Source organism: Hoplias malabaricus, chromosome 6, assembly GCF_029633855.1.
Source record: "Hoplias malabaricus isolate fHopMal1 chromosome 6, fHopMal1.hap1, whole genome shotgun sequence".
NCBI lineage: Eukaryota > Metazoa > Chordata > Actinopteri > Characiformes > Erythrinidae > Hoplias > Hoplias malabaricus.
The window spans coordinates 32591392-32617310 of NC_089805.1; the positions used below are offsets into that span (position 1 = coordinate 32591392).

A 25919-nucleotide genomic window follows, 5' to 3' on the forward strand; every position below is an offset into this window, starting at 1 on the left:
TCTGACCTGTTAAGAGGACACCCGCATACCCCTCACCACTCATACTTATCCTTCAAAGAGGCTTCTCTACTCTCCCCAAAAGGTTGCAGTCCTGCTGCCATGCAGGTGGGCTCTTTGGGTCAGCCCTTAAAGAGGGAGACAGTTTGGTCAATCAGAGCAGAATGGCTTGCTTGAGTATTAAAAGAAAATGCTAGTGAATGTGTGCGGCTCGGTGCTGGTAATGATGCTGCTTGTTTAAACAGCCATTGATGATTGAGACCATTCAGAGCTGAAGTGGAAGCAGTGGTCCATGGGCATGGGGGCCTCTGTCAGGGGCAGCGTTGTGTCGCTCTCATTACTGTGCATTGTGTGCCCCCTCTAGCCGGTCAGTATGTGGGTCAATCAGTGGCTTAAGGTTTAGTGCCCAGTCAGGGTTTGAATGTACAAGGTGAGCTTTCTGTAATGTTTTCTCTGTAATATTTCTTGTCGGATTTACAGATTGTAACTGCTACAATGGCAATGCACTGAAGGAAAAATGTAAACAAACATTTGAACATAACATTAAATTTTGGTAATTGGGTTGTCAAACAACAATCTAAAATTTAGACACAGCTATTCTTTTATGTTTTAACTTCGAAATTGAAAAATAACTGGCTTATAGACACACATTCTGTAATTTTATCAGAAATCTAGAGTGTTTATAGGAGGTGTCTGCCCCGATTGCAGGAATAACAGCCTCTACGCTGCTCGAAAGGCATTATACTAGATGTTGGTAATCTGGTATAGACTGTGCTCTCTAAAGCATTAGTGAGGTCATATACCGATGTTGCATAATTACCTCTGGATCAACTACCTGAATTAACTCATCCCAAACATACTCAGCGGAGATCCATGTGTTGAAAATGAGTATGGCTTAAAGGAAATAAAACCAATAATGCCTGTTGCAAACAGGAAGTAGATGACATTTTAAAGTAACAAAGGTGTAAAACAATTCAAAACTACCTTCTGTTTGGAATTGTTGAGTGGCCTCACATTTGTCCTGTTATAGTTATGCATTCCTTTTTATTCTCTCTAGAGCATTTAGTAAGTAAATAAGTAACATATATTTACAAAGCCCATTTAAAATTACCTGCCATTGCAAAATGTGCTCTACAATGGAAGAGGATAAAAATATAGATAGGGATTCAAGGAACAGGAAAAAAAAATCTTGCAATTCGATAGAAACGCATAAAACTGGTTACAGCATAATACAGTAACCTGAAACCTTGCAGAGGATACAAGCAAACTAGCATCAGAGTAAAAATTCAACATCAAAAGAACATCAAGAAGATATTTTGTTAATAATGCTGTTAAAATAATAGAAGCATACGTTGTATTGTGTCTCCAAAACTTCTGACGTTGGCTATCAGTTTAACTGAAGCAGTTTTCCTGACTAGCTGTAATTTTAAAACCATATTTAGTACAAGGTCTAAAAGTGCTGCATTCTCTGTTTGCGTAGGAATGCCTGCATCTTCCCTGGTGACCCCTGCCGATGTTATCAAGACCAGGTTACAAGTGGCAGCCCGTGCAGGCCAGAAAACCTACAATGGACCCCATTGATTGTTTCTGGACGACCCTGCGGGAGGAGGGACCTCCTGCTTTCTGGAAAGGAGCTGGAGGTACCTACTGATGGACACCTGCGCCTAATGATGCCAGCAATGAACATAATGCCTTACGATTCATAGTGGCTTTATAAGAGACCTCTTACTTTTCAGTTCCAGCTTAATTGTGTGTGATGGAGCTTTATCCCTGGTGAGGCTTCTTTGACCCCTGTCTAAGCATCTTCAGGACTTTTTTTTTGAGAGGACTCTGAATAAGGCCAGCGTAAGAGCAGCCCGGCTGATTGAGGTGTGCCATGGAGTGACCGCTAGTTGATCCTTTAATTAAAGGTAATTGATTTTTCTCTCCTCAGCACAAGTGTTCCTCTCTTTGCCTCAGTTTGGATTAACACTGGTGACAGAGCTGTTGCAGAGGTGGATCTACATTGACTTCGATGGACAGTAAATTCGCTTTTGCTCCTTGTCCTTTTCCATCTCTCCACCACACCACTCTCTCACCTGAAGACATAGCTTTATGATAGCCTCTTAATAGACTGGTTTCCAGACGCCACAGGCTTTTAATCTAAGATGGAAAAAAAGAGCAAATAGGGCAAAAGTAATAGGACACACCGTATGGCAGTACAGAGAAGTGAAATGTCAGGAAAGCTCAGGCTGATTGATAGCTCTTTAGAAAAGGCCAGCCTCAAATAAAAGACCTTCATTTTCACGGGTGCTTCATTATGGCTTATAATGCTGGAAGAGGCTCGTACCTAGAAGAGCATGTTTCCTTTTTAAAGCTCGAGCTTTGACTGAAAGCTCTCTGCGGTGGTCATTTTTTTCTCTGGAGCGAAAAAAAAAACAAAGAACTTATATATGGTTTTACCAGTGGTCATCAGAGTCACAGAGGGGCTGTGGCTGACATTTCCTACTGGTCGTCTCTAGTCATATTGCTCACTTTTTGATTGGGCTTTGAGATGCACAGAATGTCTTTGATTTACTCAGATTCAGATACAATTTACATGGAATAAAACCACTAAGATGTGTAGAAAAAGTGCATACCGTATTCAATAGAGTTTAGAACATTTAACTGTTTTAATTAATCACGATTTCACACTTTTTTAATTTGATTCCATTTTCTGTAATTGTGTTAAAGCATGTGAGCAGACAAAATATAACTACTATTTCATTTGGGATGGCTACAATCACAGATTCATTCACACCAGCATACAGTGTGTGAGCAGCTTGTCTTCATCATCTTCACAAACTATTTGTGTATCCAACTAAGGATTCTTGTGTTCTTGTGATAAATCATGGGGATCATTAGCACATTTTAGATTTAACAGTGCTAAGCAATGTGATTTCGTGATTTTCTTCCCCATTCTGTGTCCCTTGCACTAGCGTCAGTTAAAATAGGCCAGTCACAAACTAAAATAATATCTGTACGTGTTTGCCTTGGCGAACGTTCAGAGAAACGGGTATGAAACCATTGTGGTCTGTTCATCTATCTTGGGTTCCGCTGCCTGAAGGCAAAATATTGCTCTTTCATGATTTTAATATTCGATTAGGCTGTTTATTTTTTTGTGATGGGACGCTGTAGAACATGAAATCTCTGCCATCCTCCCTCTCCCCTTCCTCCTCCTCCTCTCCTCACTGCAGGAAGCCATCTGGCTCGGCGCCACCTCTTAAGTCTCAAATCAGCCTGCCGGCGCCCAGCTCCGACCACATTGGTGGTTACAGGTTGACCATGGCCACATTCACTGGTATCAAGAGTACATTTGGACTACATCTACCCAGATTTCAAGTTACCGCCGCCCCCCACTTCAGACCACCCTTGAGGCTAATCTGCCCACCTGCGGGTGCCAGTACTGCGTATTAGGTTGTACTGTAACACACACACACACACACACACACACAATACAAACATATACATAAAAACTCATGCTTGCACTTCCCCACTCACTTCTTCTGAAGTCCTACACACTTGGAGCCAATTTTACTGGTGCAGTCTGAATAATGGCTTTAAAGTATGATGGAACAGCAGCTGATATGTAGCAATTGTAAATCACTTATTTCTCTCTAAAAATGCAGTTGCTCGCTGGATGTTGGAATGTGTTAATCTGAATTTCTCTGTAAACTGTGAAGTGAATCATTCAGTTGTTCGGTATATTTGTCAGTGTCATTTTTACTGTCAAATAATGTGGCAGGCAGATGAGGAATGAACATTTACTCCATCAGTTTACTAAATGAGGTTGTTCTCCTCTTTTTAATCTGATGACTAACATGATCTAAAATGGTCTCAATGGCGCTAAACACATCTGATTACGAGAATATGATTCTTTTTAGTCAGAAAAACAATGTGGCTTGAGTTCTAATTATGTTGGTATTACACAAGGTTTAAAAGGATGGCAGATACATAATGTGATTAACTTTATAATCATGCTTTTATTGTAAGGGGTACCATGTACAACAGATTTAACACATCTGTGGCAATAAACACACACACACTAGTGCACTAGGGGCAGTGAGCTCACAAACACACACACACAGTGGTGGGCAGCTATCCCAAACCTGGGGAGCAGTTGAGGGTTAGGTGCCTTGCTCAAGGCAATTCATCCAAGGATGCTGAGGGAGGAGACAGCATTGTCCCTTCACTCTGTCCACCCTAAATTCCTGTCGGTTGTGGGGATCCACAAAGTGACCCTCCAGTCCCAAGCTCACTTCTCTAACCATTAGACCACGGCTGCCATCGTCATAACCCCAATTTCTTTGTTCACAATTTAAATAGTGCACTATGTAATGTTTGCGCCTCACTGTATGTATGTATCTATGTATTTATGGCAATGCCATGTATATTAGGAAGAAAATGAACAGTTCCTTTACGTAACCAGAAGCATATGTCATTTTATTAGTCAATGCATGAAACAGCATGAATCCAATGGGCACACTTCTCATACAAAGCAATAGGACCTGAATTTTTCCATCAGCACACTGCAGATTAAATGGGAAATGAAACTCTTTCCTTTGATAAACATAGTACACTTTGTCACTGACTGACAAAACATCTCAGATAGAAGACATCAACCTTTTAGCAGTTATAAATATTATAGCTGTCACAATCACATAATTCCTGACTCACTCCATTACTGTATTTCATGCAGGAGATAAATACAAAAATACACGCACACACACGCGCACGCACACACACACACACACACACACACAAAACACAAGCACAACAAATATCAGACCGTGCAAAGGATCCTATCCTCTTTGGCCTTCATTAAGTACCTCACAGCAGCATACCAGCATTTCACTCCTCATCAGCTGTCAAAAGCCCTGCCAGGCCTTGCCTTTCATTGCAACACGTAAATCCTAAAAATAAATAGCTAAAAGGGTGATTGGTGATTACTCACACATCAACTAAAACAACAACAAAAATTACAGTAGACTTTTGCACAACAAAAATATAAAGCAAGGTGCTCACCATAACCTGTGCTCTACAATGAATCTGTGCCGAACCAAACTGGAGTGAACACTGAAGTGTGGATGTGCATTAGAGCTTCAAATATTTGTCTAATCCTACAGGTTCAGACACATCATTTTCTCTGTCCGTTGGACTCAAGCAGGTTTCAATTTCATGTTAAACGTTTTATTTTTTATCTGACTCCCAATTTTAATGCTTATTAGTTATTCTCATTTTTAGCTCTTTATATAATTACTTTTCTATCGGATCCAAGTAACATGCTGGTGGCTCTGAGTTATTATATTATACTATTATTATGATAACTATATTATATTATCGCTAGTATATTTTAAAACATCAATTATGACTTATAAACAAGTCCTGAGACATTTTTCTATAATGAGTAACCCTCATAAAACTAAAGAATTTAGACTTAGTACATGTTATGCAGCACAATTCTTAACTTTTATCATTTGCACTAAATTTTACACAATATGTACTCCAGATTTTGAATTTCCAAATGCCTGATGTCTGATGCTAGATGTAGTGCAGAGCAGTATGTGAAAATCAATATTTTTCAGTATGAATTTTGACAGTGTTTGACAATTAATTTCAAAAAAAGCTAAATGTTGTTGTACATTATGTGTACAGTGAATGGTTTTTGCCATATAATACACTCTCCTATCCTCGCTTAACATTGCCTTTGTAAGTGTCACTGATTTTACAGGTTTTCTGGACTGTGGGAACTGTTTGAAGTGTTGAATTTTGTCTCTGGCTGTGGTTGTGCTGGGACAGAATATGTTGGGCTGTAGTTAGATTCCGTCTCAAATCTTACTGCTGTGGGTCAGGAATGTCTTCGGTTGTGTTCAGACTCTGATCCAGATTTCAGACGTTGTTAAAGCTGTAATGCACATGTTGCATGGTCTCTGGGGGAGTCACACTAGGTTAAATGTGGGCGTAGGACAGTGTTGGTCAGATGCTCTGGGAGTCTCTATGTGGTCAGCTCCACTGGTCCCTCCTCCTCTCCGTCGGCACGATTGGCGCGGATCTCCACCAGCGTGCGGGCGAAGCGTGCCCAATCCTCACTGTGTGCTGCTGCCAGCTGTGGGGTGGAGAGAAAACTTCAGTGCACCCACACCAAAACCCTCCAACCACCTCCAACCACTGAAGACCTAAATGACTCATTACAGCGACTTGTGATATTACACTGCAGGGAAAAAACTATGCATTGTGAATGTGGAAAAGAACAGTAAGGCCTGTTGTTTGGCTTTGGGATCCTGAATATTTATGGTGAGAGGAGACAGGGGGATCATGAGGCAGATTGCGAGATTGTGCCGTCACGTTCTACCGTGAAAGTCACATGAGAAGAGCCGGGCTGCCTGCCACCCAGGCCGAGAGAGAGAGAGAGGGAGAGGGAGAGGGAGAGGTTGTAGGCTGTAATTAAGCGGGAACAGAGAGGTGGAAGGAGATGACAGCTATGTCTAAACCAAAGACCAAATCAAGGCCTTTTTATAGCGCTCGCAGGAGGTCTTCAGAGAAAATCATTAGGACGTGACCCCTGCATGCGTACAAGAAAAACAGCTCTGGGTTCTAAGTAATGCACAGTAGTTCTAACACATAAGCTGTGTTCTGATGTATGTGAAAAGGAATTCAATCTCTAGAGCTGTCCTATCTAAATTAGTTAGTCAATCTGTCATTTGCAGTGTTCTTAGTTATCCAAGATTATTTCAACTCAATACCAGCACTCATTTATTACTTTGATTATTCATTCATTCATTCATCTCCAGAAAATGCTTTATTCCTCATCAGGATCGCAAAGGGTCTGGAGCCTACCCAGAATCATCGAACGCAAGGCAGGATCACCTCTTGAACACACACTAGTCCATTAAAGTATGTTGTGAACTTATTTAATTACATTTATAAGGGAACTAGGGTGGCACGGTGGTGCAGCAGGTAGTGTCGCAGTCACACAGCTCCAGGGTCCTGGAGGTTGTGGGTTTGAGTCCCTCTCTGGGTGACTGTGAGTCTCCCCGTGTCCACGTGGGTTTCCTCCCACAGTCCAAAAACACACATTGGTAGGTGGCTTGGCGACTCAAAACTGTCCGTAGGTGTGAGTGAGTGCCCAGTGATTCTGGGTGGGCTCCAGACCCACTGCTACCCTGAATTGGATAAGCGGTTTCAGACAATGAATGCATGAATATAGGGGAACTGTGCTACAACAAACTACAAGCGTTCCCTCAAAGAAAATCAGCCAAGCACGACAAAATAAATCATGTAACTTTTGGATATGGCTTCTGTACATGTTTAGAAGTGCAGAACAATGTGGGTCAAAGTGGGACTCAAAAGCAAGCATTTGTAACACACAGTACAAAATATGGCACAGACGTGTCACATGTGGGATCCTGTAAGGGCACCAGAGTTCCCGCCGTTCTCTGCTCTGACAGTGTAGGCCATGCTGTGGGCTTTATTTATTTTTTTAACCTTTATGGGAAGCTTCTGGTAAATAAGCCCCCACTCTGTTCCAACATGAAACCCTTCAGCCTCACTCGCTTTATTGATGACCCACCATTATCATCAAGCCAGAGAGACCACACGCCCAACCAGCACACTCTCCAATTACCACACTATGCAGAGCTAAAATTAGCCCTGCCACACACACAAGGCAAAGACCAGATTCTGAAAAGAACGCAGCGAGCAGAAGAGTGGTGGCGGCTCGCTGCTCTGTGTCGGTGGTTAGGCCATGTGGAGGCAGTTTTAAAATAGGGGATAAAGAGAAGCACTGAAACCCAAACAAGCCCGGCCGGGCCGAGAGGTTAGTAAACATGCGAGGCCTTTAATGGAAGGGCCTGCCACGCAGGGAGCGCAGAGAGAGGCTTTAATGCACTGCCAGCAGCTCCTCTGCCCACTGTTTTCTCAGATGTACAGCACAACACACAGCCCTAAAGCTAATAGCTTCACTCAAGCTGATCTGTGGTAAGCCATGATAGAATACAATGACATTTACTGTACAAGTGTTTTAAACACTGACACTTGGCATATAAACCTCACAACCGATGTGGCTATGAACTCATGAGTTCTGTGGTGTTATCCAATATGATGTTCATCTGAGACAAAAACAATGTGCACATGTATCTGCCTTAATTATCAATTCTTAAATGACACTGATCGTCCCATATTCTGGCCACTGATATATCGTGGAGCCTTTAGATTTACACTAGTACGGCAGTTTGTTAAGGTAAGTACCATTGTCGGGCAAATCAGCAGTGCATCTAAATGTTAATAAATGATAAACACGGTTTGGGAGTGCAGTGTACCTCTCCAACGTCGTAGATCCACACCCGGCCCTCTGAGTCACCTACAGCCACCTCTTTCCCTCCAGAGGCCCAGCGAACCCTGTTCAGGGCAGGAGCTCCCTCAATGGTCACACTGGCTGTGGGAACCTGGACACAACACAGAACAAACATTAACTTACACACACACAATCACACTATTTGAAAGTGATGGTAGTCTGTTTAGTTTTGTTTTTATGTGTTTTATAAATGTGCATCATACAAGTTGCCTTTGAATGACATGCTTCTGTAGAGAACAATGTCCACAGTTATATGGGTGGACTCTTGAGGCAGCTGTGGCCTAATTGTTAGAAAAGTGGGCTTCCTGCTGGAAGACTGCCAGTTTGAACCCCACTACCAGCAGGAAAATTGGGTGTGGGGGAAGTGAAGGAACAGCGTTGTCTCCTCCCTCTAATTATGTGTGTGTGTGTATGTGTGCGCACACGTGTATACGTGTTCATTGCCATGGATGGGTTAAATGTGGAAGACAAATTATGTTGCTTTCATTTATTCATTCATTGTCTGAAACCGCTTCAGACAATTCAGGGTCGCGGTGGGTCCGGAGCCCACCCGGAATCACTGGGCGCAAGACAGGAACACACCCTTGAGTCCTTCACAGGATGGCACACATTCACACCTACGGAATATTCAAGTCACCAATCCAACTAACAACGTGTGTTTTTGGACCGTGGGAGGAAACCGGAGCACCCGGAGGAAACCCACACAGACACGGGGAGAAGACTCCTCACAGAATGTCACCCGGAATGGGACTTGACCCCACAACATTCAGGTCCCTGGAGCTGTGTGACTGGGACACTACCTGCTGCGCCAACGTGCCGCCCATTATGTTGCATGTTGTATGAAAATTATGATCTGACAATAGTGATGGTTCAATATCAGTTTTTCTTAACAAAATATCTACTTTGCCAAAACATAACAGATTGTTCCCAGGTCTCATTTTTGTCAGTTGAGGGACTAGGCCATACATACACATTTACAACAGCTTGGAACATGCCTAAGGCGATCACACATGAGAACCCACGCTTTACTTTTACACGTCTATTGCATTATACACCCATACATTCATTCATTGTCTGTAACCACTGTATCCTGTTCAGGGTTGCGGGTGGGTCCTGAGCCCAACATGGCGCCAGGGCATCACAGGGTAGTGCACACTCACTCACACCCACACAGCTGTGGACACCTGGTATGGTCACTTCACATGTGTTTTTGCCAATTCATAACACGTGTTTTTGGACTGTGGGAGGAAACCGGAGCACCTGGGTGAAACTCACACAGAACACACCAAAGTCCTCACAGACAGTTACCCGAGGTGGGGTTTCATGAACCCAGGAATCTGGAGCTGTGTGAGAGTGACACCACCGAATGTGTCACACGAAATGACAAATTTTCTAACAATGTTTTTAAATAGATACTTGAAAGCACATTATTTTCTTCGTTTACATTCTGACAAGAAATGATTCTGTGCTATTTGCTATAAGAATAATGCTTTCACTTGTTCATTAAATGTGCAATAATACAACAAACTGTAAACCAGTATAACAGGGAGGAACCTTATGGAGAGACAAAAAAGAGCTAGAGAGAGACTGCAGTCTATTACTTGTGACAGCTGAGACGAGCCCGACACATGTCGTGAGGGAGTGTGGAAGCTTCAGCAGTGTGTGGCGGCTAATACAAAAGCTTCCATGCTTTGAAAGGATCTAACCACAGACTGAGTGCTATTAGTGAGCAGCTTCCTCCAAAAGTCAACTGCAAGGTTAAACTGGCTGTGTGTTTCTCTTTGCCTAAATTGGAACCAGGCATTTCCACAGACTGTTAATGGCATTATGGCGAATTTCTTTATAGGACGACGATAAAGTACTGCTGGCGGTTAGACAGCAATGTGTGTGTGAGTGAGTGTGTGTGTGTGTGTGTGTGCATGCTTCAAGTGGGTGTGATTTTATGTTTGAAAATGAAAATGAATATGATGCTGGTGTACCAGAGCTGTGATTTGCTTATCGGTTCTCTAAGTATGTGTAAAATGCATATAAAAACATAGCATTTAAAAATCATTATGGAATAGAAGCACAATGATGATATGTGTTTAGTGTATGCTGAGTGTATGAATCTATTACATAAATGCACCTCCTAATACAAGCGGAACTACATGAAGCTGTTTTACAGTTGTATGCTATAAAAATGTAAAGTAAACATCCATCTGTCAGTCTAAAACTACAATTACCCAGACAGGTGAGGTGAGTTTTGTCCTCACCTTTGAGGTGACTTTAGACCTCAACTGGAAGCAAGCCAGCTTTAGGCAACACTGGAGTCTACAATTCAGTTAATGACTCAAAGCCACATGTGAGAATATGTTTTCTTAGAATAAAGGTAAAGACATCACAAAACAATCCACCATTAAAATATCCAAACAGTTGTTGTATTGTAGATTCTTATAATTAGTTCAGTTCTGCACTGACGTCAACTTTACACACTCTAGGTGTTTTCTCAAAGAGCTTCATGAAGCATTGGGTGCAAGGCAGGAGCACACCCTGGAGGGGGCGCCAGTCCTTCACAGGGCAACAAACAATCACACTCTATGGACACTTTTGAGTTGCCAATCCACCTACCAACGTGTGTTTACGACCATGGCAAAAACACAGAGGAAACCCACAGGGAGAACACACTAAACTCCTCACAGACAGTCACCCGGAGCGGGACTTGAACCCACAACCTCCAGGTCCCTGGAGCTGTGTGACTGTGACACTACCTGACTGAGGGAATATACAGCAAGAATATGAAAATATCATTATATATTTCTTAATTTTTTATGTGACAAATGACATTTCCACGTTTTATTTATTTAATCTCCACCTAAAATGACTATGTATTTTAAAATATTGAGAAATTTAATTGAAATGGGAATCCTAACAGCCCAAGACCTAGTACACTAACAAAATTGACTTTTTTAGTCAATACAAAGCTTTCCTCTTTGAAAGATGAAATAAATAACTTGTACGTTATGGCTGTTTTGACTGGATGTTAAAATAATGGACTCTGAAAATATGCTGCCGTCAATCATTTCTGATCTGGATTGTCAGACACATACAGTTCAGTGCTGTCCCTGCTTTAACACACCTGACTGAACTAATCCTCTAATTAACAAGTCCTTCATGTGTTCAGTGGAGTGCAGTAGAGCAGGAGAATGCACTAAGCAGGAGCTGAGCATTGCTGTCTCGTATGACTGCAGAGATGGCTCTTGGTGGCTAGATGTCTTTTAGACGTTCAGAGCAGTTGTTGGAGGTCCTGAAACACAGTGACCCCAGAGGACCAGATTAAACCACAGAGCTGGGCTGTGGCCCATGGGAACTTAATGACTGTGGAGTGCTGGGGAGAGAGGAATCCACACACATCGGAGTGATTAAACTGCACAACGTGTGTGTGTGTGTGTGTGTGTGTGTGTGTGTGTATGTGTGTGTGTGAGTGCGTGCGTGTGCGTGTGGAGAAAAACGTTAGAAGAGAGTTTGGTGGGAGCTGTCAGAGGGCTGATTTAGGGGCAGCCTGTGGGGAAACGCCCACACAGAGAGGAGCCTGTTGTTGTTTTGATGCAGCTCTGGCCAAGCAGGCCTGTGTGTGCGTGTATGTGTGTGTATGCATGTGCGTGCGTGTGTGTGTGCACATGTTCTTAGGGCTGTGCTTTGTATTTTTTTAATCAGTATGGACCTTGTAGTCTTATCACAAAGGAAATATGCTAAAAATACCCTTAGGAAATCTGTATTTTGAGCAATTACAGGATCATTCCTTTGGGTGTTAATAGGATCTGAAGCACATTAATGTTCCTAAAATGGTAACTTGATGATTTTCAAGTTATTATTTACCAATCAGATTCTAATGTACTGTCTTTGTTGTTCTCCAATTGCAGAAAGTAGTCCATCTCTTGGAGAACATATCATATCTGCTCTGTGGTGGCCCTGTGAGGGTGCTGACCATTGAAGAACAGGGTGAAAGAGGGGAAACTAAGCATGCAGAGCAACAGATGGGCTACACTTTGTATTTCAATATCTACAAAATGCTCCTGTGCTGTCTGTGGAGCTGAGAGAATGTATATGGACAGTAAGTATAGAAAAAGGGAGTGGTCATAATGTTATGGAGGATCGTTGGGTAATATCTAGCAACCCAATAATAATTTCCTACTTTGTCCACATCATGTAGCCTTAGTATTTGTGGGAGTTTGCGTAGCTATAGGGTGTGAATGTGGCCTAGAGACTGGGCTGGGAGAGCCTGAGGCTGTGGTGTGTGTGCAGGATATGTGTATGTGTGGGAACTCACCTCAGTATCATTGTTGAGGTTCCACAGGTCCAGACGACCCATCCCATCCACAGCGGCAAAGAGTGCGGGGTGCACGGGAGACCACATGACATCATAAACGTAATCAGCATTGTCCTCAAAGGAGTACAGTGGCTTATTGTGCTGAGAGAGAGAGAGAGAGAGAGAGAGAGAGAGAGAGAGAGAAAACAAGTGTGAAACAAAGACATAAGGTGGTTTCATGAAAGGAACAACTACAGAAAAGTAAAACAGAGAGAGAAAGACAACATCAAAGACTGAGAAAAGATGAGATGAGGAGGTTTCCGAAGAGAAAGACAGAAAGAAAGAGAGACAGATAGATAGAAAGAAAGAGAGACAGGGAGGAAAAGAGAGTAGACTGAGTGGCGCTGCTGCAGCCTTGGGGCCTGTCTGGGAACTGGCTAATTAAAACCTCTGCACACTCACACAGTGTCATAAAAAACATGAGATGAAAGTCTCTCCGAAGGTGTACTGTAACCTTAGTGTAACAGCTGTCTGGGGTAAAGTCGAAAAGAAAGCAGAAGGAAAAACAGAAAACAACAAGAGAGACAGAGATAAAGAGAGTGTGTGTGTGTGAGAGAGAGAGAGAGAGAGAGAGAGAGAGAGAGAGAGAGAGAGAGAGAGAGAGAGAGAGAGAGAGAGAAAATTCCTGAGGATGGTCGCGTACATTCCGGACAGGTAGAGGGGAGACAGGAGACAGACAGCTGGGTAAGAGGAATGCAGCCCATGTCTCTCAGTTTCTCAACCGCAACTCACTAATGAAGCACTGAGAGAGAGAGAGAGAGAGAGAGAGGGAGACAGTAGCTGTCCAATCTCATGTATTCAGCCTGTTATAGGCATATCATCACTGTCATAATAAGCCTCCTATCTCTGAAATGGTATCTTTATGGGAACAGGAAAAAGTTATTAACTTCAGTGTAAATTATTCATGAGTACACAGTGTCAGAATTGGCTCTGAACAAGCAATCAACAATCTGCAAAGTGTGAGCTACATAACGTGAGCTTTGAGTATTAAAAAAACTACCCAAACAGGCCATACAATTTATGACTGGGGCACTCCCATAAACACAACACAATTGTATGTTGGAACTGTTTGCCTATTCATTGTAAATGTTCAGTGTAAAGGGCAGCAGTATTTGTGAATGTGGTACAGAGTTACAAGATATGAAAATGACGATGTGGGCACTAGTATTAGTATAAACATATGTACTCTTTTCATCTGTAACATTAAAGACATCTCCTTGTTTCCCCAAACATTTTCCATTCTCTCAGCCCCACTGTAGTTCAACAATTACAAACGGTAGTCCATCTGTTGCTCTGCATACTCTGTTCACCCTTTTTCACCCTGGACATTTTAATATATTTAATACCCCCACAGGACCTCCTCAGAGCAGGCATGATTTGGGAGGTGGAGCCTTCTCAGCGCTGCAGTGACACATATACTAACAAAGTATGCAGATAAATAGTTGGTCTACAGTCTGTAATTGTAGAAACTGCATTTACAAATTGCAAGAAAATGACTTTAATGTTATGGCTGATTGGAATATGTGTGTTTATATCTGAAACAGCAAAGTAAAAATGTTTTTAACCTGTATATAAGCAGCCTAGACCTGAACTTTTGGTTGAAGCTGTATTTTTAAACTTATCCCAGTATGCTAGGCTCTAAACTGCCCTGGGAACTCAATGTCATCACAGCCATGAGCCTGTCAAACTCTGCCCCACCCTGATCGGAGCCACAAGTCAGTGACGGTTATTGAAATGAATGATGGATAAATTAGCAATACCTGCTGCATTCCACAACCAAAATGAACAGCCCAGGACAGTCTCCTTCAACCAGAAGCAGATCTAATCCAACGCCACAGTAATCCACAACACCACAGCCAAATCCTGCAGGCGCCAGCACTGATGCAGCCTCGCCCTTCCACAGCACTGCAAGATCAGCCTCCAGACTTTCAAGCCCCCTAACTCAGCACCACATATATACATATACACAAATGGCCTGGATCATATGGATAAACATATCAAAGCAGCAGCACTGATCTGGGGTGTGTGTTTTTTTTTTTCATAATCTTCTGAATATAATTATATGGTCTAAAGGAACTGATCCTAGATCCCAGAAGCATTTTGCATAAAAGCATCCTGGACCCGGCCTGTGAAGAATGCATTGTTAAACTGTCCCTGGTTCCTTCATTCACCTCTGCCTGCTTAAATCTTCACTTGTACATTCTATTGATCTTCTTATATCTCCTACATCCTTTTCTGGATCAGAGCTTTAGGATGTAGAAGCCTCATTTCTCCTAGTCTTCATGTCTCCAGTGCAGATCCTTAGCAAAAATGGCTGAGAAAGGCTCCACAGACAGAATAATCATTACTAACCGCTGAGCCACAGCCACAGTATGACACCAGTTCAAATCAGGCCACTGCTAGTGTTTTCCACTCACAGAATGAAGCAAGCTGGTAAGGAGTGCACTCCCTTTTCTCCTTTATAGGGCACAAAAGAAAGGCAGAATAGGATTCCACTCACTTCAATTCGGTTGTCCACCAACCAGACAGAGGACTGAAAAGACTGTAAAGCTAATTACACTAGGATATTGCCTTTACATAATAGAAGAAGCTGCCAACAACCAAACAGATTTAGTATAAAGCACCATGCTCTCTGGTCATCAGTTTGGCTCCAAATTCTCTTTTCATGCACTTGAAGCCAGCACTATTTGCACACCAGTGTGAAATACAAGGTTGCTAATGTAATTAGCATGCAGACAGATGTAGTTAATCTAAGCAGCCCACACTGAAACTCCTTAAGTAAACAAACACTTGCCAGCCAAAACAAGGTGTGCCCAGAGCGGCACAGGAACAAGAGACACACCAACATTCCTGTGGCTCTCCTCACACATGAAGGGAACCACCAACACCATCCATAACCATGTCCTTTCAACAAACAACGTTCATTCATCCAGAACATTCCTAAAGTGTTTATTATGTGTCAAAATGCACAAATGTTAAATATGTTAAAGGATCCATGTTCCATTTTGTTTTAAAAAGCAAGGAAAATTGGGCTTCTGTGATCTGTGCTTTAAAAGAATTTAGGTTTTGGAGTTCTCAACTAATCTGGCCCAGTAATGTTTCTACTGAAGGGTCATTTTCAGCTGACCTCAACATAAACTATCCACTTTTCCATCTTGTGCTTCTTCACTTTGGCTTCAACATTTCCTTTAAGCTCCCTGTTTCTTATATTCCCATTTCTTTGGATTTCTCTCTCTCTCTCTCTCTCTCTCTCTCTCTCTCTCTCTACCCTCCTAGTTTGAATGTGGTCCAAGCCTATGTCTCCACACATGCAGGGCAGCATCTTCTGAGAGCAGAGTTTTGTCCATTCTCTCTCATTCTCATTCTCTTTCTCTCCCCCATCCTTGTGGTTTGAACTTCAGTGGAGCGGCTCTGTCCTTCTTCCTTCCTCTGTGAGTGAACAGAGCTCAAGGCCACAGGCTCTAGTCCAGTGGGCTCAGAGCCTCGGACACGTAATCATCACCCTGTCTCCACCATCCCGCCAGCAGCAGCCACACACTGCACACTGCTCTCTGTCTGTCCAAACACACTCTCACTGTCCTCACAGTCAATGCTATTATAGTGCACTCACAATGTGTTTACATGGAAAACATGAAGTGGGAGGACAGTGAACATACAGTAAGGCCATGCGAACGTTATGTAATGACAACTATATCTTTAAAGAAGAGGTTCCTTCACTAACAGTAACTGTTATATTCTCTAAAAACAGAAAGCTCCAAAATGTACTTATTACGTGTCTTTCTAAGTGCACTATGCTTTCCTGACACTAGATTATAATGACATGTTAATTTTATATGTCAATATGCAAAAAACTTTTCTTTATATTTGTGCAACATCTGTGCATTTACAGATATGCCCATTCACCTAAAAATATAAACAATCTACTAATGTTGGCACAAGCAATTTGGCTAGTCATCTTCTTCTTAAATAAATACTTTGAATGCAACACAATGCAATCCAAATAAATAGGTTAGACTAACAAAGACATTATTTACATCAATTCAAACCTCAAAATCACTGTTCCCTTTTAAATGTACAAGAGATGTCCAAATGGAAGTCCAAGTAAAATGGTTTTATCCAGTTCAGCCTAACATAAAAACTCTCAAAGTATAAACAGAGAACAAAACTTTATTCCTCACAGCAGAGCATAAATGTGTTCACAAAAAGTCAGCACCGCATTTTTAGTAAATAGATGGTGCTGCGTATCCTCTGATGTTTCCTTCTGCTTTGATGTACAAAGCACAATTATGTAAACATCTCATGCAAAACACTGTTTTGACTGGATTCATGAATTAATACCTAAATATTTTAGACCTTAACATTGTTCCTGCAGCTGTGAATTTTCACACTGGTTCATATTTTAGAGTATTTATACTCACAGTACATGAGAAGGATAATCAGATACCTAATGAAATTATCAGACGCATTTCCATATATTTGGATGTTCATGAAGAACAAAACAGTGGCAACCTCTGACAATGTAAGATCCTGCCATAATATCACCTTCTGCAAGCTCTAGCCTTCCCCTAAAAAGGCTCAAATGTAACTGTTACACAGCTAGCAGGCTTATCTTTGTTATGTAACATGTCAAGAGGTGCTTAACCTACAGAAAGTCAGTCCTAGTAGATCTGAATACATAAACAGTTTAGCTTTTTCAAAAATGTTTTCTAAACAGGGAAAAGGAAATAGCAAAATGGATTATTGTTCTTGCCCTCCTCAATGAAGTATCTCTGTAAACTGAGATTTTTGTACTTATGCTTAGGTAGAAGATATATGTTCATTGAATCAGGAATAAGAAGACTTTGTCACAGTTTTATCCTAGTGAGCTGGATATGAGATTTTTATGTATAGTGATTCTGATGTACTGTATGTATTTTTATGTGAGTAGCTCCATGCCTTGTTTGTATTCCAAAAACTGAAAATGCTAATAAGTGAATCAAACTAAAATGACAAAAGAGTGAGATGATACCATAGCATTTCTTACTGTCTGATCTACCAAATGACCTAAAGATGTCGGTGATGTGTGGCTGGACAGTGGTTTTAAATGGGAGTTTCGTTTCCTTTTACCTTTGTACTCCAGAGTTTGACAGTCCAGTCAAAGGACGAGGTGACGAAAAGGTGAGAAAAATCCACAGGGCCCACAGCACTGTGACAGCTGATTCCAGTCACTGGCCCCTGATGGCCCTCAAACATCTCACAGATACCAGCTTTACTGCAGTGAAAAGAGTGTAACAATCAGAACCTGTCAGCTGTGATATTTTAATATTTATGCATAAGATGTGTGAGCAGTTTTGCATGTTTCTGTGCTTCTACATTCACAGGGGTCCTGTTATCAAGTCGATCTGCCCTTTACCTCTATGTTCAATTGTAAACTGAAATCTATAGAGAAGATAAGCGCACAACAGTAAGGTTCTCAATGTTTGTCCAATTTATCAGTTGTATTTATTACAGCTTTGTTTCTTTTCAGAAGACTTTCTTTTAGACTTTTTTCCAGACGTTTTTCAAGACGTCCAGGATCAATGTTCTAGTGGTTCTTTTTCTAATTAATTTTTTCAACTGTTTCTTGACATCTACACATCCTTTTGGACAGTGAGATTACTCCTCACAGTACAAGAATGGAGAGAAACACTTTTTTAAGGTCTAAAGTGACAGTGTATCTTGATATTGTCCCATCTCTAATGACATAGATGAGATGACATTGAGTGGTTGTTTGCGTGAATGATTTTTAATTTTTTTTAAGTGGATTGTAATGTCAGAGACAGTTCTAGTGGGATGACACATTTAATTTGTTAGAAGGATGAAATATTTAATATGGCTGTAGTGTACAGAAAACTAAAGTGTGAAAGAAATAAGTACCAGCACATTTGATAATATACTAGAGTGGAAGGCTCGTAATGAAACCTAGCCTAATGGTTAGAGAACCAGGCTTGGTACTGGAAGGTTGGTTCAATCCCAAAGAAAAGCTAGAACATCCATGGCTGATGTGCCCTTGAGCAAGGCACTGAACCCACTACTACTCCCCAGGCGCCGGTGAAGGCTGCTCTGGGTGTGTGTTCACAGCCCCTAGTGCACTAGTTTGTGTGTGGGTGGTCTCTGATATTTACACTGTACCAAATAAATAAATACAACTTTACAAACATTTACTGATTCAAGTACAAATATAAAACAATGCATTGGAATTGAATGTCATACATTATGAAGATCAAAATGTAGCAACAGGACAGGAAGTTAAACTTCTGTTCCTATCAAATAAAAAAGCCCCTTGAACTGCAAATTCAGAAAGCACTGTCTTTAAGGCGTCACTGACTAACCAGTCTTGCATAGAAAATGGAGGTGTACACAATGGAGGGCCCACTAAGTTTATGCTTTAGCAGTATTTACAACTTTGTGCATAAACAGTATTTACAAATGCATTATAAAAATCCAGCCAACACCTACACCCACCTAAGAGGTCACTAGAGGCCAGTAAAGGCTGATATGGCCTACTCACTGTAAAAGACTCTGAGGAAAACCGTCAGCTGATTTTGAGAACAACAATGGTTCCAAATATTTTTGTATTACAACATGCAACTTAGTGTAAAACGGTGAAAATCCTGGCTGTAAAAGCTATGAAACGTACAGGTACAGTTCTATAAAAAATCAGAGACTAGTCTGACATTAATGTAATTTCAAGCCATCACACGTTTTTCAACGTCAGCCAAAAAATAGAAATTATATTTAAACTGAAATGTACAAAGAAGCCTCAACAATTAAGTGCAACAGTATGAGTGCTCTGCTTATGATATTTAGACTCAATCCATAAAAAGCCATTTTCTTTTTTGTTTGTACACATTCTTCATGTTCTTTCATATACAGCATGTGGAGATGTCTTGTCACAGTGGAAAGATTTTCTTTCAGACATGAATATTTTAGTATTTTTTATCTGATGTTGACAGGTTTGCTGGTCTAACTCATGCTGAAAAATTGTTAGTTGCATTTTTTAATATTTTTTAATCCTTTATAGTTACAGGTTTGGAATCTTCTGTATTTCATTTTTTATTGTCGTTTTAATTATTGAAGTGGATTATCTTGATTTAATCCCAGTTGTTTTTACTAAATGACCGGAAATTAAATAAAGTGAAGAAGGTCTCAGACCTTGGCATATCCAGAATGTTCCTAATAAAGTGCCTGCTGAGAGTTTATGTATGTGCGAGTATGATCTGCTAACCTGCCATGTCTGGATGCAGTGTAAACTGTTCCCTCCTCACTGCCCACCACATAATTATTAACATCTCCTGCCGGAAAGGCCATCCCAGTCACAGCCACTGGTTTAGACTTGTTGTACACCAGCTCCATGCTCTCCTGCAACATACAAAAAAGCTTCAGGACAATACCTATAATGCTAATATAGCACGTGCGCATGCAGTCATACAAACAGATACATACTGCTCAAACAATATTGTTATGAAAATGTGCTGTAAAAACGCACATACACCAATCAGCCTTAACCTTTAAGACAACTTCCATGTTTCTGTCCATTCTCTCAGCTCCACTGACCATACAGGAGCACTTTGTGGTTCTACAATCACAAAGTAGTCCATCTAATGATCTGCATACTTTTTTTTGCCTCCGTTTCACCCCATTATTCAAAGGTCAGGACCACCACAGATCATTCTCAATGCTGCAGTGACACTGACCTAGTGGTGGTGTGGGTGTGTTAGTGTGCACAACACCACCACCACATCAGTGTCACTGCAGCGCTGAGAATGATCCACTAATCAAATTATACCTGCTAATCAAATTGGTCCTGTGGGCTTCCCGACCATTGAAGAACAGAGTTAAAGGGGCTAGCAAAGTCTGCAGGTCTATAGTTGAGCTGAGAGTATGGACAGTGAGTGTAGAAACACAGAGGTGGTCATTATATTATGGCTGATCAGTGTACAAGAATGGGTTGAGTGTGGTTGGTGAATGCTAGCATAATGCTAAAATAAGTCTTTATGCAGGCCAATGTTCCAGATCATTTTAATATTGCTCCAACCATACTGCTCATGAAAGTTGCTGTAGTGCTTTGAAAGTAATCCACAATGGCATGTACTACAAAAGTTCTTGGTTTAATTACAAGAGAGAATCGGCTCACATTGCTGGAGAGGGATTTTAATGTGGTTGGTGAAAAGGGCAAAAAAGTGGCCATGGATTTTTCCTGACCTGTGGCTGGGAGAGCATATCCAGGCTCCAGGAGCACATCCTGCCATCCGTGGACACTGTGATCAAATTGTTGGCATTCTGTGTCCCCACCACATTTACACAATATACTGGATGCTACAGCATGAGGAATAAAAAGTAAGTTAGACAGTCTGCTCCATAATTATTGGCATGCTTAGGTTAAAAAAAGTTTATGTCTTTGTGGTTAATTAGTTCAAACTCGAACAAAAACCTTTAATGTAAAAAAATCTAACCTATAATGTAGGAAAATTTAGTTGGGGAGAATGACAACACTTATCAAAAAATAACATTATTTAACAAACACAGTAGAGGTGCCAACACAACAGTATCAAAACGGAGTCTGGTGCCATTACTCTTAATGACAGCATAGGTCTTTTTTTGTGTGTGGATGTATGCTTTTGATCGCTGTCTTGGCGGAAGTTCCAACCACGACCCTGTATTAATTTTGGGGAGAGGCAGCCAGATTTTCATTTAAGATCTCCTAGTTTATTTAAGGAGCAACAGCCCCAAAACCTCACAGATCATTCACGGTACTTAACATGTCTTTGCTGTGTAAACATGCATCCTTTTACGAGTGTTCACTGTCAAAGAGATCTCTTTTTGTCTCATTGAACCATAGAAGCAGTTCCTGTCCAATGATATCAATTGGCAAAATGTAAACATGTAGCTAGCCTCTTTCATACTTAAAATAGCTTCCTGGACATAGAATGATCCTAACATTGAACTAAATTTATTTGTCAGTGGAGAATTACCGTGGCTTGTGTCTTGTGTAAATCTTGAAGGATCACTATGAGTTCAATGTAAGCAGGTAAATGGCTGTGAGTTGAATGTCTTAATGTACCAGTATGTATGCATGCTCAGCTGAATACCAGCACGGGCACTGTGCTCTATCGTGAGATAAAGGATGTGTGCAGTAGTCGCTTACTTAAACTTGGCACTGGCATCTGCCGCTGTGCAAATACAGTCGATTGTGTGAATCCATTATGTCATTATCGCCGTCAAATTGATTTTTGTTTTTGGCCCACAATGGGCTCTTTGAGAGAGGCCGACGGCTCGGTGAGCTGGGGGTCGGGACATAGGCTTTCATTATTGAGGGCACGGGAGTTTAAACCTTCAGCATGTATGGCATTCAGGGACCGTGTGTGTGGCTGTGTAGCACAATGGGGCCTATGCACCTCCTCTGCCTCCAACTCTGGCCTGTGCTCTCGTTATTGCATGACATGGAGTTAGATGGGGCTCATTGACTCTGACTGTGCTGAAAGAGTCTAGCTCCAGGTTGTATTCAAGGTTCATGGTGCCATAGTGTGGGGACCATCTTGAAGCATCAGTTTAGCCAGATCTGGGCCATCAAACCTTATTTTAGTATTTAATTGTTCCAACAGTTTTAGGATTGAGGTTTATACACATGCAGAGCTAAGAAGAGCAGTAGCACAAGAGCAAGTCCGGTTCCTCTGATTGGTTATCTACTGGTGGTTCACAATCTCTGTGTTGAATTATTAAAGCTGTATTGTTGATAATATGGGATAGAATTAAAACTGGAACTTTCACAAATATAATTTTGTGACATGGATATAAAAATATATTTTCATTCCATCTTAGATGCTATAAGTATATATAAGTTGGAGATATTGAGAAGCACTTACAGTGTGTGCAGCTGCAGAAAGTGGGGTCCTCTGGACCGGGGTCCTCCGGTGACTGCGGTTGTCCCATAGCACAATTTGCCCTGAGTATGTGCCACCCACCAGCAGGTTAGGATGAAACCGAGCGAAGCCCACAGACACGACGGGGGACTTGGGAGGAGAACAGAAGACAAGATAATTAGTTTGAGAGAGTGACTGAAAGAAAGAGAGAGTGGCATGATGTTGATGGGTTCACTGTAAAGATCTTGCGCAGGGGTGGGTTTTTGGGGGAAAAATGCAACAATGCCGGGGATTGTGGGGCCAGCAGTTTTATATTACAGCACCATAAGCAGTGGGCAGTGGAGCGAGAAGCGTGGCTTTTGTTGTGACAGGCTTGGCCTTGAACTTCCCCTCTGTCTTCACTTTTATTGAGTTTTCCGTTCCTCGTGAATGCCCATCAAATGAAATGTGAGCTTATGCTTTCATATTTTCACACAAAGTTCCCTCAACAAGGGGCAACCAAGCTCACAGACAACTTTTGGTAGATCCTCGGTCTGCCCTTTCCTCAATTAGCTCCGTAGGCCAGTTACCACCAAGGGCTGGGACGCCTGTCCTGTTGTGCCTTCAGTGAAACAGGCCTGCGTTGGGACAGAAGTGTGAGAGACTTGTTTTCTTTAGCACTCTGCAGTCGTCTGCTGAGGCAGAGTGTGAGAGAGACTGTCTCTGTGCTTTACCACACCAGCTGCGGCAGCCAAGTCATGCACCCAGAGTTCATTTTAAAGTGACTGGAAAACAAACCAGAGCAAAAGAAAACATGCTTCTCTTTTCTTTCGTTCCTCTCCCCCTTCTGAAAAAAATATGGCTTACAAAGAGAGCTCGGGAGAAGTCTCATATGTGAGGTGGTTTTTTAAAAAGGATTTAAAATAAACCAAGCTGCAAGGGTAAAAATAAAGCTGAAGAGCTGACCATCAAGAAAAACAAAACCTTCTCAGAGCTGGGTATGTTTGCACACACCCCAACCAATCTGGTTTAAGGTTTAAGCACATTAACACAAAGGTGTTTGATGGTCAGATTATTTGGAAACTCAAAAAGTAGGTTTGACTAGTAGTGTAGGTTTGAAGTAGGTGAATGATTAAAAACTAGGAAAACAGCACTGTGCAAATGTCAGAGACCATTCCTTAATTCATTTTACTTTCAAGTTATTATTTTTTTTGAAGAAATTAGACAAAATCTTATAACATCATTAAAAATTCATTCAGATTACATGATTGTGAGATGAATAAAATGAATATGCAGCCAAGTTCTAAAACTAATCTCTGCAGTAATTTCAAAATATCCCTGCAGATTTCTTTAAAAGAATACTGCAAGTGAGTTTCCAAAAATAATGGAAGCTGTTATAGCCATTAAGCACACTAAATATAGAAATATTTAATATTATATTTAGTTACTGAGGTTGTGTAATTTTTTTCTGATGCTAAATAATAAAAAGAAATTACTTAACCAGCATTAGGACTGGAAATTAAATAAATAAATAAATAACAAGTGAGCTCTGTACTCTAATGGTGCTTTTCCACTGCATGACTCAGTTCAGCACGGCTCAACTTGCTTTTAGCTGGTTGCTTTTCCACTAGCACAGCTCCCCCGCAAAATGGAAGCGGTGACGTTGCAAAATCCTGTTTCTAACAGGAACCGCAGGCTTGGAAAAGCACAACAACAACAACAAAAAAGCATGTTTTTTTTTTTGTTTGTTTTTTTTTTTTTTTTAACTAAACACGGCTCTGCGCAGTGCTCACAAATCAATTTTCCTTGTTGCACATCTGGCTTTCGCTGGAGATTTTCATCCACTATCGCTCCAAGGAGCGTTTGAATCCCTTCAAAACACCTTGAAGGAATGTTACAAGCTAATGTTGTGAGTCGGATAGAAACAAATGTAAAAGGTGCTGTAACTTCTGAGATTTTACAAGTGGTGAGTTTGTGCTGGAACTCTGTATTTCATGGTGATTGACAGGTCTCTCTGGCCAATCCGCACTCTGCAGGGTTTACACTTGGTTGGAACCGTAAGCAAGTAGGGACTAAAAAAGTACCTAGATTCAGGGAACAGGAACTATATTTGGCCAGTGGAATGCAGTGGAAAGGCACAATAAGTTACAAGCAGGATAAACCTACTGTCACACGTTAGTTAATAACAAGGAATGGGCTCTCAAAACCAACATGCGGTTTTAAATTGAGCACAATCTCTTATGAACTGGAGCGGCTTCCTCTGGGTCTGTTTCTTCTGTCGATGTCTGATTAGTGGGTCTGCTGAAAAGAGTGCTTCTGCTCCATGATTAGTGTTCAGTAAAACCTTAATGCTAACTGAGTGACAAGAGGGCACTGCAGCCCTAAGACACTCCGCTATTTCAATCATAGCCTCGAGTCTGACCTTCGACCCCAGTCCTTACACTCTGCCTTACAAACTTTGTATTTCCTTTTTGGTCCTCTCTCTCTCTCTCTCTCTCTCTCTCTCTCTCTCTCTCTCTCTCTCTCTCTCTCTCTCACCGAGTTCATAAACTCTCCTTTCTATCTGCTGTAGTCATGCGTCAGGGACACGTTCCCCCAGACAGGAGCTTCATTACTGGGCTAATGAACACAAGCCCAGGTCACCACAACAAGAGGGTAATAACTCCACTATGAAGCCATTAATCAGAGACTTAATGAAGTATCGTAACCTGAAACCTTCTCTCTGGAGAGCCAGCCCAGGCAGGAGTCAGCAGAGCCAACCTCTTTCAATCCCCCACCACAAGACTCTGCTCACCGACACCACCGCTAATATCAGCAGTTCTGATTAATAGCTTTTGCAGTTTACACATATCACTGCTGTCACTATAAAACCTTAATTTGTATTGTTTACACCAGAACTCCAGCTGCTCTTACACTGTGTAAATGCATCAAAATCATTCTCCAAAATCTTCCAGAATAAAAACTCTAATGTACTATTTTTCTTCTCCTTTTTTTAAATAATGTTGTGTTAAATTATCAGCAGATGTAACTTATGGTCTATTTTAAGCACTGAAAGGGAAGTACACTAATTTTTAAAATATTTCTGTGCGATTCCTTTGACAAGAATCAAACAGTCATTCAGCGTGTTTGGTTTTGATGTGAAATGATGCATTTAAAAGAACCTTGCCTACTCTGTTTTCTTTTCACTGGTGGTGATAGCAACCATGCATTTGTATTAGGCACCAAACAACTGGCTCCCTCAATGAATATTCTGTCCATTAAGTTTCTCTAGAACTAAGTATTTTACATCTGATCACTCTGGATTACATTGTTATATCATAACTATTTCTTTAAAAATGTAGAAACA

At 41.3% G+C, this 25919-nt stretch overlaps 2 protein-coding genes across 3 annotated transcripts in view; one reads left to right on the forward strand and one right to left on the reverse strand.

Moving 5' to 3' along the window:
* LOC136700208 (electrogenic aspartate/glutamate antiporter SLC25A13, mitochondrial) overlaps positions 1–3432 on the forward strand; it is a 65923-nt gene extending 62491 nt beyond the window's left edge. The window contains 4 exon segments of the mRNA XM_066675489.1: positions 1478–1569; positions 1571–1637; positions 1931–2018; positions 3213–3432. Of these exon segments, the coding sequence (XP_066531586.1) occupies positions 1478–1569; positions 1571–1637; positions 1931–2018; positions 3213–3432 (467 nt within the window).
* A 590-nt stretch (positions 3433–4022) lies between these two features.
* dync1i1a (dynein cytoplasmic 1 intermediate chain 1a) overlaps positions 4023–25919 on the reverse strand; it is a 71357-nt gene continuing 49460 nt past the window's right edge. For both annotated transcript variants that reach the window (XM_066673834.1, XM_066673833.1), the window contains 7 exons: positions 22598–22744; positions 20937–21050; positions 19960–20093; positions 17820–17964; positions 12675–12815; positions 8334–8459; positions 4023–6121 (listed from right to left, as the gene is read on the reverse strand). In XM_066673834.1, the coding sequence (XP_066529931.1) occupies positions 6011–6121; positions 8334–8459; positions 12675–12815; positions 17820–17964; positions 19960–20093; positions 20937–21050; positions 22598–22744 (918 nt within the window). In that variant the 3' untranslated portion in view covers positions 4023–6010. The remainder of the gene's footprint in view (positions 6122–8333; positions 8460–12674; positions 12816–17819; positions 17965–19959; positions 20094–20936; positions 21051–22597; positions 22745–25919) is intronic.